The following is a 15,595-nucleotide window of genomic DNA, read 5'->3' on the forward strand; positions in this document are numbered from 1 at the left end:
GCAGAATTTATTCACTGCTGTCCAAGCCACTTTTCTTTTCTAACTTCCTGTAGAAGCGATTTCTATTACAGTGCCAAGACAGCAAGTGTACCTACTGATCTAGGTCTTAATGTTTCACAGTATCTAAGTGAAAAGATCCCCTGCCACAGAAATATAGAATAAAAATTTTATATATATATATATATATATATATATATATATATATATATATATATATATATATATATATATATATATATATATATGTATGTATATATAAATTACTTTTTTTTTTTCTGGGGGGTCTTTTCACTCTTGAGATTGTGCTGTTTGTAATGCTACAGTTCTAGTCTGGCCTCACTCACTGACATAGCAGAGACTTTTTAAGAGACCTCTATCTATGCTATTGTACGTTTGTTTAAAAAAATAAAGAGCAAAAAAAAAATGCAGATTAGCTTTTTATTAACAGTTCAACAGATGACATCACCGCAACATGCTGTCATGGAAATTAACCTCTTGAGTGTTTTCTGTTTTGTCTTTCAGCTGGGGAACCCAGGGAGACTTTACCACCACACACCCTTTGCCAGCTGTCAAGGTGAAACTGTTTACAGAGAGTACAGGTGTGCTGGCATTGGAAGACAAGGAACTGGGCAGGGTAATACCTTTATTTATTCACAGTTCAATCTACTAATACCCACTCTCACCTTCACATGGTTATATAAATTATATAAAGTAAAGGATCATGTCAATGATAACCAAACATGAGAATATATACATAATAGTACATTTAAAACTGAACCAACAGTTTTAGAGACAAGCTAACATTAGAACCTTTTATTAATTACTGTCTAGTCTCGGGCTTTGATTCTCAGGGTAAGCCTTCCTTAAGTAAAAATTACCGATGTTTTGCAATAACAGGCTATTTATCCAGTAACTGACAACAACAGACAATAAGATAGTTGACTTAATCTAAAACTGAAAGACAGCTGTCATTTGCAAAGCTAAATTGATATTTAATGACTTTTTGATTTATGAAAAATAGTTAAATTTTTTTGTTTTACATGGTAATGTAAACAGTATTTTAATGTTTTTAGGGTAAAAAAAAAATACTTCTAATGGATTAACACAAGCCCAGCAATACAATATCAGATGTTTAATACGCCAAGCTACAAGCTTAACTAAACCTGCAATTTAGTCTTAGATGATGTGCTGTTTTTTTTATCACCAATTTTAGTTTAACCACAGCGGATAATAATAATAATAATAATTAATTATTAATAATACTGATTACACCATAAAGGTTCATGTTTTTGCTGCCAGAAATATCTAAAAACACCCAATGTATATTTCTGAACTGGAAGGGAAAATGTGCATTTATTTTACCAGCTGATCAGCAGTGTGCAGGTGCTAAAAGGAAGGGACAGCATTTATGTTATTAGTACTGCAAAGACAAGCCGTTGCAGCTCAGTGCTGCAAAGGAAAATGAAATAAACTCGGTAGCAGGAAATCGGAGCAAATGCTAAATGACTATATATTTTATGGTTTATTGTGTCTTTGTATGCAGGTTGTCCTCCACCCGACACCTAACAGCCCCAAACAGTCAGAGCTCCATAAGATGACTGTGACCAAGGCCTGCCCTGACCAAGATCTCAAAATAAAGCTGGCTATACGCATGGACAAACCACAGAATATGAAGCACTGTGGGTAAGAGAAAGTCCACAGCTAAAGAGGACACACTGGAATATTCTTTTGAGGATTTTTTGTGCCTTTTCTAAATAACTCCAACACCTCTCAGCTCCTTGGCCTCATTTCTTTTTACATGCTGTGGAAAAATACTGTGTAGGACACAACTCCCCCTGGTGGATGTTAGTGGGTATTTAGTCTGCATCTATATTAGAAAAGGCTGAAGTCCGAATTCATCACTACTCGATAACTTAACCTTTGAATTAAGTTAGATGAAGGACAGTTGTGCTGTGAAAAGAAACGTGAAATAGATTATGGTGATAAATATTGTATTTGAAATGTGTTCATGTTTACTGTGAAATATTCTTTATGACACTACCGTTTTTTATGGCTTCCATAGGTACCTATGGGCATTTGGGAAGAATGTCTGGAAACGCTGGAAGAAACGTTTCTTTGTCCTTGTCCAGGTAGACTCTTTCTAAAATGTGTTTAGAAAACTAAACTATTTTTCTCTGAATGTAATTAAAGTATCAGACCCATTTAAATTCAGTTAGATTTCATTGCAATTTGTGGAATAAAAATGATTGTGACAATGGGTAGAAAACAAAAACAAAATTGTCATATCATGAAACTTATGTTCTCCAGTTTGGCAATGTTCGATTGTGACACTTTAACAAACACATCTAGATATTATGTTTTTTTTTTTTTTACTATTTTCAACATTAATCTTGATTTTATTACCCAGGGGGTAAACAATTTTTTTATGTGGCTGGTTAATGTGAGTTCTTTGACTTTGTTTTTAGGTGAGTCAGTATACCTTTGCAATGTGCAGCTACAGAGAGAAGAAATCAGAGCCACAGGAACTTCTGCAACTAGATGGGTATACTGTGGACTACAGTGACCCCCAGCCAGGTAAGTATGCACAAGAAAGAAATGTATAACTACTCAAGAAAGCATGTATGTATTTTTTTTTTTTATCTTTGATGTTTGTTTCTTGACATCTTATAGGCTTGGATGGAGGAAGGGCTTTCTTCAACGCAGTGAAGGAGGGCGACACTGTGATCTTTGCCAGTGATGACGAGCAGGACCGAATACTGTGGGTCCAAGCCATGTATCGTGCTACTGGCCAGTCCCACAAGCCCGTCCCACCCACTCAGGTCCAGAAACTAAACTCCAAGGGGGGTGCTTCAGCCCAAATGGATGCTCCCATTTCTCAGTTCTGTAAGTAACCTGAAGCACAAAGTATCCGCTTAGGCAGAAATCAGTTTTAAAAGCTCTAACCCATAAATGTGTCACGCCATGCGCTCCCCACCCCTCCTGCAGCTACGAAATGTGCCTGTAGAGCTAACACTCAAAAGCACGCGCACAAATGCATTGACCTCTCACAGATTATCCTCCAGCATCTGATGGACTTCCACTCATTTTCACCACTCACTCAGTGTTTAACAATGCACCTCCATGCTACTCCATCAGTCGGTTCAATTGAAACAACCAACCTGAAAGAGAAATCAGCCTCCGTATGCAGGATATGACCTGCAGAGTCATCCCAGATAGGATTTAAACACTCAGACCAGTGGCCTGATTAAATCCGGTTTTATCCAGACGTGACAAAACCTCTAATAAATCTGTGACTGTACTTGTATTCCTAAGCATTCTCCAGGTCAGGTAGCAAAGGGCAGGTAAGACTGTATAAACAGTGTGCCATCTGTACCAGGTTTTGTTTTAAATGTCGTTTGTGCCCCCCTCCCTCAACAATTTCCTTCCCTCAGTAAGAGCTTACTCAGGTTGGTTTTGACACCTGTGCTCATTGCTCTCTTATCATTCTAACCTAAAAGTCAGGACACCTTTGTCCATAGCCTCAATTAAAAAGACCTCGTACCAAGCACAATTATTAATACATCTAATTAACCATCCCCAGTAATAGATCCTGCTATTCAGAACAAAACTTTTTGTGTGCATCCTTCTTTTCACCTGTACTCAATACAGTTTTATTTAGATGGGATGTAGAGAAATAATTGGCTCAGCTTGAACTACTATACATGCAAACAAACCAAAAACATGCCTTTTCCACTGTTTGTTGAATGTATGAAAGTTAATTATTTGAGTTACACAAAAATTCTGTCACGTAAGATTCTCTGTTGTTTCTCCATTGTTTATTTTTTGTCCAGTACGTGATCCTTGTTGTGGTTAGTTGATTCCGCTGCTGCCAGCTGTCCTCCATTCAAAAGACATCTACACAGCGGCACAGATCCCCCCTCCTGAAACATTGTGGCTACACCCCAACGATTACATGTTTCACCCCCTGGTGGTCTTGAATGGCACAGGGAACATATTACATGCACAACCTTCCTTACTCTGCTGCAGTGGTCACCTAAAGAAAGAACATAAAGTCCTATGAAGGCTTTAAGATTTTTTTACACATTTGTTTTAAGAAATTTGAAGAAAATTGCATCTTACAAGTTTTCTGTAAAAAAGGGAAACATTATTTGGTTGAACTCATTGTCTTTTAAAATTTAAATTAGCCTTAAAATAAAAATTAAAATTACCACCATGCTATAATACAATGTCGTTTAGCCTATGAGCAAGTAGTTTCCACTTGCATTGTTCAGAAAAATTAAAAGAGACACTTCCCACCAAACACTGGCATTATGTTTGACTGGCATAGAAACAGCTCATATTGCACTATCATTTACAATAGCAGCTGTTACATTTACAGATTCTTAAGACTTCAAAAGTTAGACCTTATATAGATATTTTCCAAACCCTTCTACTCTTGATATTTCACTTGTCCTCTATAAATGCCCTAAAATCTGATTTTCTTTTAATTTATTTATTTTTTCCATTGTGTACAAGGCAATCAAAACCTCTCAGATTATGAGGATACCTCTTGTTCATTCTAAACTAATCAATCTAATGAATGTTCTCATAGATTTAGTGCGAGACTCTACAAAAGCGTAACTTTTTATGTAGTAAAGCCATTTATTAAATTGGGTTGTATTCTTGGACTCACAATAATCCTAAATAATGGAACACATCATTGTCTTATATATTGATGGTAAAAAGTGAAATGTTCATATTTTCTTTCTTAATAAAAAATACGGATCAATCTGAATTAAAAATAAGCAAGTATGGTTCCTTCAGACCGATAAACATTGTTCCGCAAGGTTTTTTGGAGAATTTAGGCCTGTCTGGATGTTTTTTCCTCAGAAAATGATACTTCTTGATTTTGAAGGCTGCTCCCTCATCAAGAGATAAGAAGAATTCAGTAAATTCTCATGTCTCATGTGCATCATGAGTATAAGTTGTTGAAAAGTCATGCAGCTCATTCAGGGTTACTATCAGCCTCTTGACACCTTAGGAGCTTCTTCTAAATTGCACATTTATAATAAGGAATCATATTAATTATTTGTCAGCTCTGCAGAGACTAGTATTTGTTAGAGAGTATACAGTAAATTAGCAAATGTCAGAAAAATCGTATTTGGATAGGCTAACTTTATTTCTGGTGTTCTAGATTCACAGCTATTGCTGGTAAGTTACAGTGCCTGTTTCATTTGATTTGGGTTTGGATTTGCCTTTTTAGTGGATATCTATTATTGATTTAATTTGTCACCAAAACAGAAGTATGTAGGCTTTTGACAGCAACTGTAAATCCTGTAAATTTCCTTATTAACAGCGTGATCATGGTTTGCTTTCACAGTTCCTCAGGGAGGGCATCATCAACGACTTTTAAAGATTGATTAAGCAAGTAGTTCAGCAGTTTATTGCTCTTCTTGATGTTTTATCAGATTCCAACTGAAAATGTGGGAGTGGTGGTAACATTTCTAATGGATGTTCTGCATTGAGAGATGGAAAACGTATCCACTATGAAAACACAGATATATTAGTTAGATCATTTACATGAGTGCTCTAAACTGACTGGACCTGCAGAGGCTGAGGTGATCCATTTTTCCACCAGACACTGCCAATAGTGACATATGCCAGGTGCTTTTGTTAAATTCAGCAGTAAGTACTCAAGTTTTCCTAATTAAGACTACTTGTCTGAGTCATTTGGCATGTGTCTGCCTTAAGGGTCAGCCTCAAAAGCACATTTTACAAAGCACTCAACAAATAGATAACTACCTCTGGAGCTCCTTTAAGTAGTTAGTTTATTAAAATAACCAGTGTATGTGTTATATGAGCTAGTAGCTCTCTAATGCTTTAACCAAGAAGCTTTTTTTCCCACAATGCAAGTAAATAATAAATAAAAAAGAACAGCCAAGGAAAATATTTTTTTCACATTTTTTGCAGTAGTAGTCAGTAGTAGTAGTAGTCAAACCCTGCTCCTCTGATTTAAGTAAAGAGACAAGACACTGCTTAACATACCACCATCTGAAGTAGTGTCTGTTCAAGGTTGCTGAGTTCTATGCTACACTATAAACATAATTCACCTCAAAATGAAACAAACATTTTACTTTTTTTGTTATTTTGAAAGTATTAGGGACATTATTTTTAAAGATTGTAACTTTGTAGCTGTTCAAATGATGTAATGATGAAAAAGGCCCCCAGAGCAGGAAAAGCTTGTATATCCCGACAACAGGTTAGGTAGGATATGGATATACTGAGTAACAAGTTTTATTTTTATTCTGAATAGAGGTAATTGCAGCCTTCTTAGGGAGCAATCCATTTGGGGGACAATAAAGTCCTAAAGGTTCTTTTTTGCATGGCCCATCTAGATTTCGCATGGAAATGAGAGCCCACAAACATTGACAGCCTTGGCACATACTCTAATTGTTCAACACTAAACTAGATGCAAAAGTAGAAAACACATTTGTTTCCAGTGCTTTTAGTGGATCCTTGTGCCATCAAAGAGTGATGGGGATTTCTTTTTACAAAAGTTATTCATAATCTGTTGATCATGGTGACCAAATCATAAGACTTATTCATATTTATATCCCCAGCCAGTAGGATCTGTTTCTTGTCCCCCATGTTTTTCAACATGGAGCTGTCCAAAATTCAGATGATAGATTTGGCATGGTGTTAATATGTGGATAATTTGGACACATCAAATGTAAACCAAACTTTGTTGACTTAGACAACTTTTGTTGATGTTTGTATGCACAGTGTACACAAAATGACATTTTATTTTGTACAGCTTTCAGACGGTAAATGAGCCGCAGCTCAGTAGTGAAATGAAGTGCAGCAGTGATCAAATGTAAACAGTGTGGGAGAAAAAAACATGGTGCAAAAGCCCATATATTTATGTAATACAAGTGTCAATCCAAACATCAATGTTAACAGGAAGGAGGGACAGCCCATTTATTATCTCAAATACTTTTTATTTTAAAAAAATGCATATTATTTTAATTATTTAATAATTATTGTTACTTTTTATACTTTTTGCCAGTTTCCCTTTTTACAGGAATATTTGTTTTTGATAAAAGTGAGTGACAGTACCCAGAATTGAGCCCTCAGCTCCTTTAAGTCTATTTCCAGGAGAAACCATCTGCAATGGAGTGATGAGGATAAACTCTGTCTACTTCTCTTTGTCTCTCTTCTTCTCCTCTCTCTACCTGTCCTCCTCTTTGTCTTTTAATATACTTCAACATCTGTTGTTCACACATCCTCACATGTGCTCACACACCACCGCCCAACACACTCTTGTGCTAGTTATAGGCTGTTGTTTTTTCAGTTGTGTTTTTTATCTTCTTCATGCTTTGCCTGGACCCTTCTTTAGTAAAATGCAGCTACTAGGTCAGGGTCTCTCGTGATTTGCTCTCCTTCAGCCTTGTTGCTAGTCTTTATGTTATTCTGGTTTGTCCCTTCTTACCCTGCTGTCTTCTAGCTGGACTCAAGGGTAAGTGCTTCCTTGTAGCCGGCACTGCTCAGATAATCCCCGGCGATTATCTGACAAATGCAACGTTCTTTATCTCTTCTCTCCCTCTTCTTCTTCCTCTTCTCTTTTTTCACGTCTCGCTTCATGTCTTAGATATTAGTTTATTAATTTTTTTATTTTAATAACCTCAACTTGTAGAGCCAAGTAGAAGCATCCATTCGTGCCCGTATAGGATGCATGTATTTTATATCTAAGAAATTATTATTTGACTCAGCAATGATTGAAGTCTATATAAAAAGCTGTTTCTGCATAATTGCCTTCTCTCTTTATTTTTATTGGTGTCCAGATCCCTCACTGTAAAGCAATCTTGTAACAATATGTGATAACAGATTAGGTGGTGGACTAATTTTCTGTCATAAGGTAATGATAGCAGATTCATTTATTCGCATAGAAAATGAATTATATTGAATATAATTGTACATAAAAGACCTACAAAATTATATATAAACTTAAAAAATGTTTAAATATGTTGCATAGGCCAATCAATGTGAAGCCTGATTAGTCACCTTTACCTGAAGATACAGCTTTTAAGGTTCATGCATCGATGGAATAAGCAATAGACCCAAACCTGAGGGCAGCTTCCTACAATCCCATTTAATATTCTACCAGAGGTATTCACCACTGCTTTTGAGCTTTAACTCAATTGCGAAATGATTATCTATTCTTCTGTTAAATAATTGCAGAAACTATATTAAACATTAATAGCATTTTAGGGGCCAGCATTTTTTCAGACTGGTACCTGCACATTTGCCTAAAGAAAACTGTGAGAACATTTGAAACTTTCAGAGACTGTTAATATCCAAGAAAGAAGTTTGCAGAGTGACATCACAGAAGTGACCCTTGGTGACCTTCACCATGGAGCCTATTTGAACTAGTGCCAACATCACAAACAGTGAAATGAGCGGTAAACAGGGAGGCATTGTCTTATTGTGTGATGATGTAATATATGACAATGGCATGCATATTGCAAGTACAGTTTAAATGCAGTTGTTAATCGCTGTGGTCTTCTGCACCTAAATGAAACAAACAAGCCCTGGCTGTCTAACCCTACACATGGATGTTTCTGTTTCTACTGTAGGCCTATACTATGTGCTGTTTACAATAAACATGCAGAGTAAAAAAATGTCATCAAAATATTCCAAGAACTTTAAACCCAGAAGTTTCCCAATAGTATAATATCTTCCTTAATACATTTCTACTTCTAAGTCTGTAGTTCTAGCCTGAAGCAGGCAGAGTGGACAAATGCCAGCAGTGAAACTTAATATGAAGAATAAGAAAACAGATGTACCTTTAAGCAACGACAGAAAATATGATAACATCTATAAAACCAGAAATATCACAGAGTATCTTTAGAGGTTGAGATAATGGAGGAACTGAGGGTACGTTTGTAGGATCAGTCCAATGGTGTTATGTGATAGTGACCATTAGTATCCCACTGCTGATCTGGAATGTGAAGCGGTATTAGATTTATGAATGTGAAATTAAGATTTTATCCTGGAAGTTTGTAATGTGCCACACCTACATTTTCCTCACAATTTTTTCTAAAATTCTCCCTTTGCTGTGGTATTTCAATACCTAAGATCTGTCTTTTTTAGGTCAGCAAAAATACAGAGCATATGAAATGTATAAGTCTCAAATACTGCATCTACAGAGTCCTTTGTTGTATGTTTACAATCAAATTGCATTTAAACTTCTTATCTGTTATATTGAACACCTGCACTGTGTATGGATCTTACACTTTACCCGCTTTTTCCATCAATGCATGTTTATAAGCTGTCCCTCAATGTAAAGGTGCATGAATAGTTTTTTGAAAAATCGGTTTAAATAAATGTGAGGGATGATGATCCTAAAATTATACTTGCCAAACTATTGCAGGTATTTTAGCCATGCAAAAGGAGTTCATGCAGTATTTGAACATTTATTAACTGTATTAACTTCTATGCTTTATTTTTGAGGGCTCCATTGTAATTACCTTTATTTGAGTTTAACTGATGAGAGTTGGCAAATATGTATGCGGAGTATTCTGAATGCCAAAGACAAGGAGTAGCCAATGCCGCCCCTTCTTACAGTAAAGATACTCCAGATCCCTTCCTTCCTACTCCCTCCTACTGTAGATGGGCCTGTAGTTATAGAGGCTAGACTGGTCTTACGCCTCCCAAAAAGGAGGGGTGTCACTATGATTTCTTTTGACTGCTCTTGTTTTGCTTGAAAAAGGACACCAACCGCTTCATGTGTCCATAGTTCTGTAAAAACTGAGAACCCTTCATCCATCCCTCCCCCCATCTTCCAGAGAATGATAACAGTTCTGCCTCTGTTGGCTTCATGCTATAATTACCCATGTATTTGCACCAAATGGTAATGCTTTTTCCCTTTTAGAGGTCTCCGGTAGTCGTATGCCTGTTAGTGTGCTCCTTATAGATCATGAATACAGTGCAACATACTCAAGTATTGTCAACTTGCAAATGCGTAGAGAAGAGAAAAATAAGAGAATGCAATCTTAAAGAATGTAAAGAAGATAAAATGACAATTTTCAAAAGGGGTCTGCAGATGTGCATGACATTTACAAGCGTATTATAAAGTCTGATCTCCAGCATGTTGGAACATATACATGTATGCAAAAGTAATCTCACTTTCACTTTGGTTATTTTTTTTGTCATTTTGTGGTTAAAGTTATTATGAACACTTTATGTGAGTTATGTAAAATTGTTTCTCGATTAATGTGTCCATTTAAATCCACAAAAGAAAATAAATCCTGTGTTATGTGTCTCACATTTCCAACCCCCTTACACACTTTCCGAACTTTGGATGTTTTCACCATTTCAATCCTCCAATACAAAATTTGTTCACTTGTCCAAATATGATTGTTGCTTCCAACTCACCTCTGTCATGCCTCTCCCACCCCTTGCTTCTCCTACCTAACAAATTCTCTCTCTCTCATCTCCAATTCATTTCCTTTCAGTGTTTCCAAACAAATTTTATCAAAACATTTCCTTTTTCATGATGACTCACAGTCCTTTTTTGTCTTTTTTTATTCCCGTCTCCTGCTGCCATCATCACTTACTCTTAGTTGTCTCATGTTTTCCTTCTCAGACTGAAGTGAAAATGAAAATGTTTATGAGTGTAACTCTATAGGATCCTTTCTTATACACAGTCAAGATGGTACCCTCTCGCTGACCCACAGGGTGACATTTGTGTCCCGTTGTGTATCTCGGCCTTGACCTGACAAGATCAGGTCTCCAATTACCACATCCACCACAGAACAGTCATCACTCATCTCCTGAATGTAAACCCTCCCAGTCCCTCTATGGGACGTGACAATACCTTTGGTCTTCATCACTGTGTCGTTGTCTCTCAGCCTGTTTTAATATTTGCAAAACAGATTTTCTAATTTTGTAAATGCAATCTATAAACAAACTAAACTATGGGTAGTTAATCCAAATTGACCTAATTTCAGTACCTTACAATGGTATTTATACCCTTTTTCACATTTTGTCACATTGCAACTATAGTCCATAAATTTTTTTTTTGATGGACTGACACAAAGTAAGGCATAATTATAGAAAAAAGGCAAGTTGTTCTTATGTAAATAAAATATTTAGCATGCATTCATATTGAGATTCACTGGGTCAATACAATTTTAAACTGCCTAATGCAGCCTTTTGAAGTTTGTCTCAAAGGTTTGTTAATCTGAAGCTGATTCTTTTTCTAATGTTCTTCTTTGAAGAATACCTGAAGCCCAACCAAAATGAATGGATAACATTTTCCAAGTATTCTTAAATATATTTTGACTTGGTCTTAGAATTCTAACAAATGGACATGTTTTACTCTAAACCTATCCTATGTTGTCCTGCTAAAACTGAAATTCTTGCCCAGCCTCCAGTCTTTGTAGCCTGTACTTGGTTTTCATTGTTTCTGTTAATGAGGATGGCTTGACCAATGCTCAGAGAGACAGTCTTAAAAGAGGTTTTATACCCTCATCTTGCTTTAAATTTCTCCACAGAATATCTGACCTGTCAGCTGTGACTCAATTCAATTCAGTTTATTTATATAGCACCAATTCCCAACACAAGTCATCGCAAGGGACTTTACAGTTCACCAGATCCTACAGTCAAATTGATTCAAAGTTTTCTATCTAAGGAAAACCAGCTGATTGCATCGACTCATTGACTCGAATGCAATCCCTCACACTAAGCATGCTTGTAGCGACAGTGGAGAGGAAAAACTCCCTTTTAACAGAATGAAACATCCAGCCGAACCAGGCTCAGTGTGAGCGGCCATCTGCTGAGGCCGACTGGGGTTCAAGTAGACAGAAGCAGAGTTACAAAAAGCAGCTGTAAAAGGTGACCCCGTCCAGGAAACACACAGCCAGGCAGACGAGCTCCGAGCCAGCTCCCATGTCAGAGGATGAAAAGAGCACATCCAGTCAGTCACAGTCAGAGAAACAGGACTACACTGGAAAACAGGCCGATCTCCAACATCTATAAACAACTGTGTTGATGACAGCAGCACAGCTGATATTTCTCTCCAGGATGGTGTCACAGCCAAACAGGAACAGACAAGGCAAAGCTACTATGAGAAAAAGTAGAGAGCATAATGTTAGAGATTTAATTAGCAGATTCTGCAGATTGGGAGAATAGAGACCATTATGCTTTGTCTTTATTAATGCTCTCTGAGAATCTCAGTCAACTTCACAGAACATCTGTATATAAATGATGTACCCAGAAATTGACAGTTGACCCCTAATGAGGATTAGCTGAGCTGGATTTTATAAAGAGGTATGACAGTAAAAAGACTGATTGTAAATGCACATCCCACTTTCAGATTTTTATCAGTCAAAACTTTAAAACATATGCTCTTTTAATTGTTAACTCTACTTCATATTTATGCCCTATTTTGTGTTATTATCAAATGAAATTTTAATATAATGCATTGCAGTTGTTGTTGTAATATTAGAAAATGTGGAAACATTAAGTACTGCAAGTTTTCCAAAGTCCAAAAATATTTTCTAAGGCAAACAACAAAGCAAAACTGCAAAACCAAAGTCCTAATATGCTCAGATGTGGTGCTCTGTTATGAAGGACCAACCACAAATCTCTATTTTCTAAAGAAAATCTAAGTATTTTAAAAAACATGCATTTTTTCCCCCACTAGCACACATATTTTGTCAGGACCTGAGTGACAATCTTTGAGAATGGCAGAATCTATTGAATGCATACAGAAAAAAAATTGTATTTTAGGTCAATGTTCTTCTTCTAACACCTTTTATCACTTAAGTGATGTCTCTTATAAAATGAGGTGATGTACCATAGCTGCATGCATGCTCATGCAGTTGAAAAACTCATACCTTTGAGATTAGCTTCAGACAGATTCATTCACTAATACAAAAATCATAGATATTTATGCAGTCTTTACGCTGTCCAATATAATGCAAGTTGACAATGTAAGATGTAATTATTATAATTTGCCCTTAGAAGTAGCTAAAAAGTCCTGTTGAGTTGTACTGAAGCATCATTATCTTCCTATGCCCCACTGACATTCTCTCCTCTAAAACGTGTCTTTTTCCTTGTGCCGTTTGGCTGGATAGACGCTGACAGAGCTCAGAAACATGGCATGGATGAGTTTATCTCCGCTAACCCATGTAGCTATGACCACGCCTCGCTTTTTGAGATGTTGCAGCGGCTTACACTGGACCACAGGCTCAATGACACCTTCTGCTGCTTGGTAAGTGATTCTACCGGCTATTTCATTGACATGAAAATTCTGTTTTTGTTTACTGCTCTGCAGTACTGAAGCCTTCACATGCTTTTGTGTTGTGCAGGGATGGTTCAGCCCGGGTCAAGTGTTTGTCCTGGATGAATACTGTGCAAGAAACGGAGTCCGAGGCTGTCACAGACATCTGTGTTACCTACGTGATCTTCTGGAGCGGGCAGAAAATGGGGCCATTATCGACCCCACTCTTCTGCACTACAGCTTTGCTTTTTGTGCATCCCATGTCCATGGGAACAGGTGTGCACTCTCTTCTTTTGACCTGCGACCAACATTTACCAAGCTTGTCCTTCTAGTGGCTGCATCCCTAAATGCAACCTTTGTGTCGGCTTTTCATTTTAATTAGCAAATAGAGTTGTAGATTCCTGGACCATGAGCCATACTTTCTATGTTAAAACCACATTATTTAAATAGCACTCGATTATGTAAATGAATTACGCTGTGTTCTACAGGGACGGGTTGGATTTCTCTAACTGCAGTCCGCATCTTATCTGACAACTCTCATTTATTTGGATAAACAGAACAAAGTTCATATGAGAGAGTTTAATCTCACCAACATCTCATCAACAAGTGATTTGTCATCCTCTGCGTTTGAGTCATCCTCTTAAATTTTTCATTGGTTTAAAAAAAGATTATCAGAAGAAAACAAATAACTCACCGAAATTAAAGATTTGATTTTTTGAGATCCTTGTGAAACTCCATATGAGCAATTACAATCCTCTACCGTCTCTAACAAATCATTAAAATAATGATGCACCCGAGGAGTAATATGGGACATGAAATATTATTCAGTCACAAAGAGCTGAAACTAGCCCCCGCCCATCATCCCATTTTTGTCCTCTTTAAGTTTGCTCATATTTAAGTTATTTTGTTTATTTCTGTATTTTATGTGTTTATCAATTTTGTGTTTCTCTCTCTATATATATCCTTGTTTTCTACCATATTTTTTTGTTTTTCTTTTCTTTCTTTCCTTTGTTACCATAGTCTCTTACTGTCCATATTATTCATTCTCCCATGCGTCCGTAAAAGTCAGAGAGGGCAGCAGCTATTGGGGACCGCTGGGCTACGAGGCCCTAGTATCCCCACAGAGCTCCCAAAGCCCAGATCCTCAGGCTGCTGCTAAGCGAGTGTGCATATTCAAGCTTAGACAAAGAAAGAAGTCCTTTCAGAGCGAAAAAAGGTGAGATTGGGAAAAAAACTCATTTCAGGCTTTGATCTCAGCTTCCAAGGAGCTGCTAGTGGTCAACCAGAGTTTTTCTTTATCTTATTTTTGTTGATCAGATGAAAAAAATTTTAATTAGTTGGTCATCTGAAGAATTTCAGCTCGGTAAAAGTGTTTGGGTGTGATCCTTGCAGGCCGGATGGACTGAGCACGGTGAAAGTGGACGAGAAGGAGCGCTTTGACGACATTAAAGAAAAGTTGCGGGTCATTTTGGAGAACCACATTGTAAATTTCAGGTGACTGCTCGCTCAGAAATAAAACAACACCTGCACATACCTATTGTGCTTTGATTAAAAATTGGGTTTTGCCTCGTAGATATTTTTTCCCATTCGGCCGTCCAGAGGGTGCACTGAAAGCCACACTGTCCTTGCTCGAGAGGGTTTGTAGAAAAAAAACCACATTACACCAAAGAAAATAGAAACCTGTGATCCGATCCTTGTTAAATATTTGCTTCTCATTTAGGTTCTGATGAAGGATATTGTCACTCCAGTTCCTCCTGAAGAAGTTAAAGGAGTGATCCGCAAATGTCTGGAGCAGGCTGCTCAGCTGAACTACCAGCGGATCAAAGATTATGCTAAAATTGAAGGTAACCTAAAAAATATATATTTTAGCATATATATTTGAGTATGTAGCCTTTTGATGTTTCCATTAAACTTTTTAATACCAACAGTTTATGTAGAAAGTAGAAAAATAAATTGAACACTGTTTATTCCCTTTTATGTTCATTTTCCTCACTCCTGTTTAAATCTGTCTCTTTGAACTATTTTATTTACTCTTGTTAAATGCACCTTGTACATGGCCAGTTTGAGCCCATGATTTGTGGTTTCCTTCAGTTATTTTTTTTAACAGTGTGCCGTCAGTTTCTGTCTCTCCGTTCAATAACTCTCTCCTTTGTTTCAGGCCTGCTTTAGCACTGTGCAGTTCAGTAGGTCAAGTTGGCTTTTGTGTAGAGGTGTGTGAGTAAAAATGCATTCAAATCCAAAGCCCTGAAATCTGTTTATGTGCTGATCTCTCATTGTGCCTTGAGTATTTAAATTTATTATTAAATGACTGGACCAGTAGCTCAGCTTGAC

General features: G+C 37.0%; 1 protein-coding gene across 14 annotated transcripts in view; it reads left to right on the forward strand.

The window, feature by feature from the left end:
* Positions 1 to 15,595, forward strand: part of cadpsb (Ca2+-dependent activator protein for secretion b) — a 112,636-nt gene that overhangs the window by 56,649 nt on the left and 40,392 nt on the right. For 6 of the 14 annotated variants that reach the window (XM_038286399.1, XM_038286395.1, XM_038286396.1 and 3 more), the window contains exons 7-18: positions 523 to 634; positions 1,544 to 1,683; positions 2,063 to 2,129; positions 2,466 to 2,574; positions 2,671 to 2,883; positions 7,484 to 7,495; positions 13,119 to 13,255; positions 13,353 to 13,540; positions 14,334 to 14,480; positions 14,657 to 14,758; positions 14,838 to 14,901; positions 14,985 to 15,108. In XM_038286399.1, coding sequence (XP_038142327.1) covers positions 523 to 634; positions 1,544 to 1,683; positions 2,063 to 2,129; positions 2,466 to 2,574; positions 2,671 to 2,883; positions 7,484 to 7,495; positions 13,119 to 13,255; positions 13,353 to 13,540; positions 14,334 to 14,480; positions 14,657 to 14,758; positions 14,838 to 14,901; positions 14,985 to 15,108 — 1,415 coding nt within the window. The remainder of the gene's footprint in view (positions 1 to 522; positions 635 to 1,543; positions 1,684 to 2,062; positions 2,130 to 2,465; positions 2,575 to 2,670; positions 2,884 to 7,483; positions 7,496 to 13,118; positions 13,256 to 13,352; positions 13,541 to 14,333; positions 14,481 to 14,656; positions 14,759 to 14,837; positions 14,902 to 14,984; positions 15,109 to 15,595) is intronic. The other 8 variants (XM_038286403.1, XM_038286409.1, XM_038286404.1 and 5 more) reach the window with 3 other exon arrangements.

This window comes from Cyprinodon tularosa, unplaced genomic scaffold, assembly GCF_016077235.1.
Source record: "Cyprinodon tularosa strain WSP-4 unplaced genomic scaffold, ASM1607723v1 ctg224, whole genome shotgun sequence".
In the NCBI taxonomy this organism is placed as follows: Eukaryota; Metazoa; Chordata; class Actinopteri; order Cyprinodontiformes; family Cyprinodontidae; genus Cyprinodon; species Cyprinodon tularosa.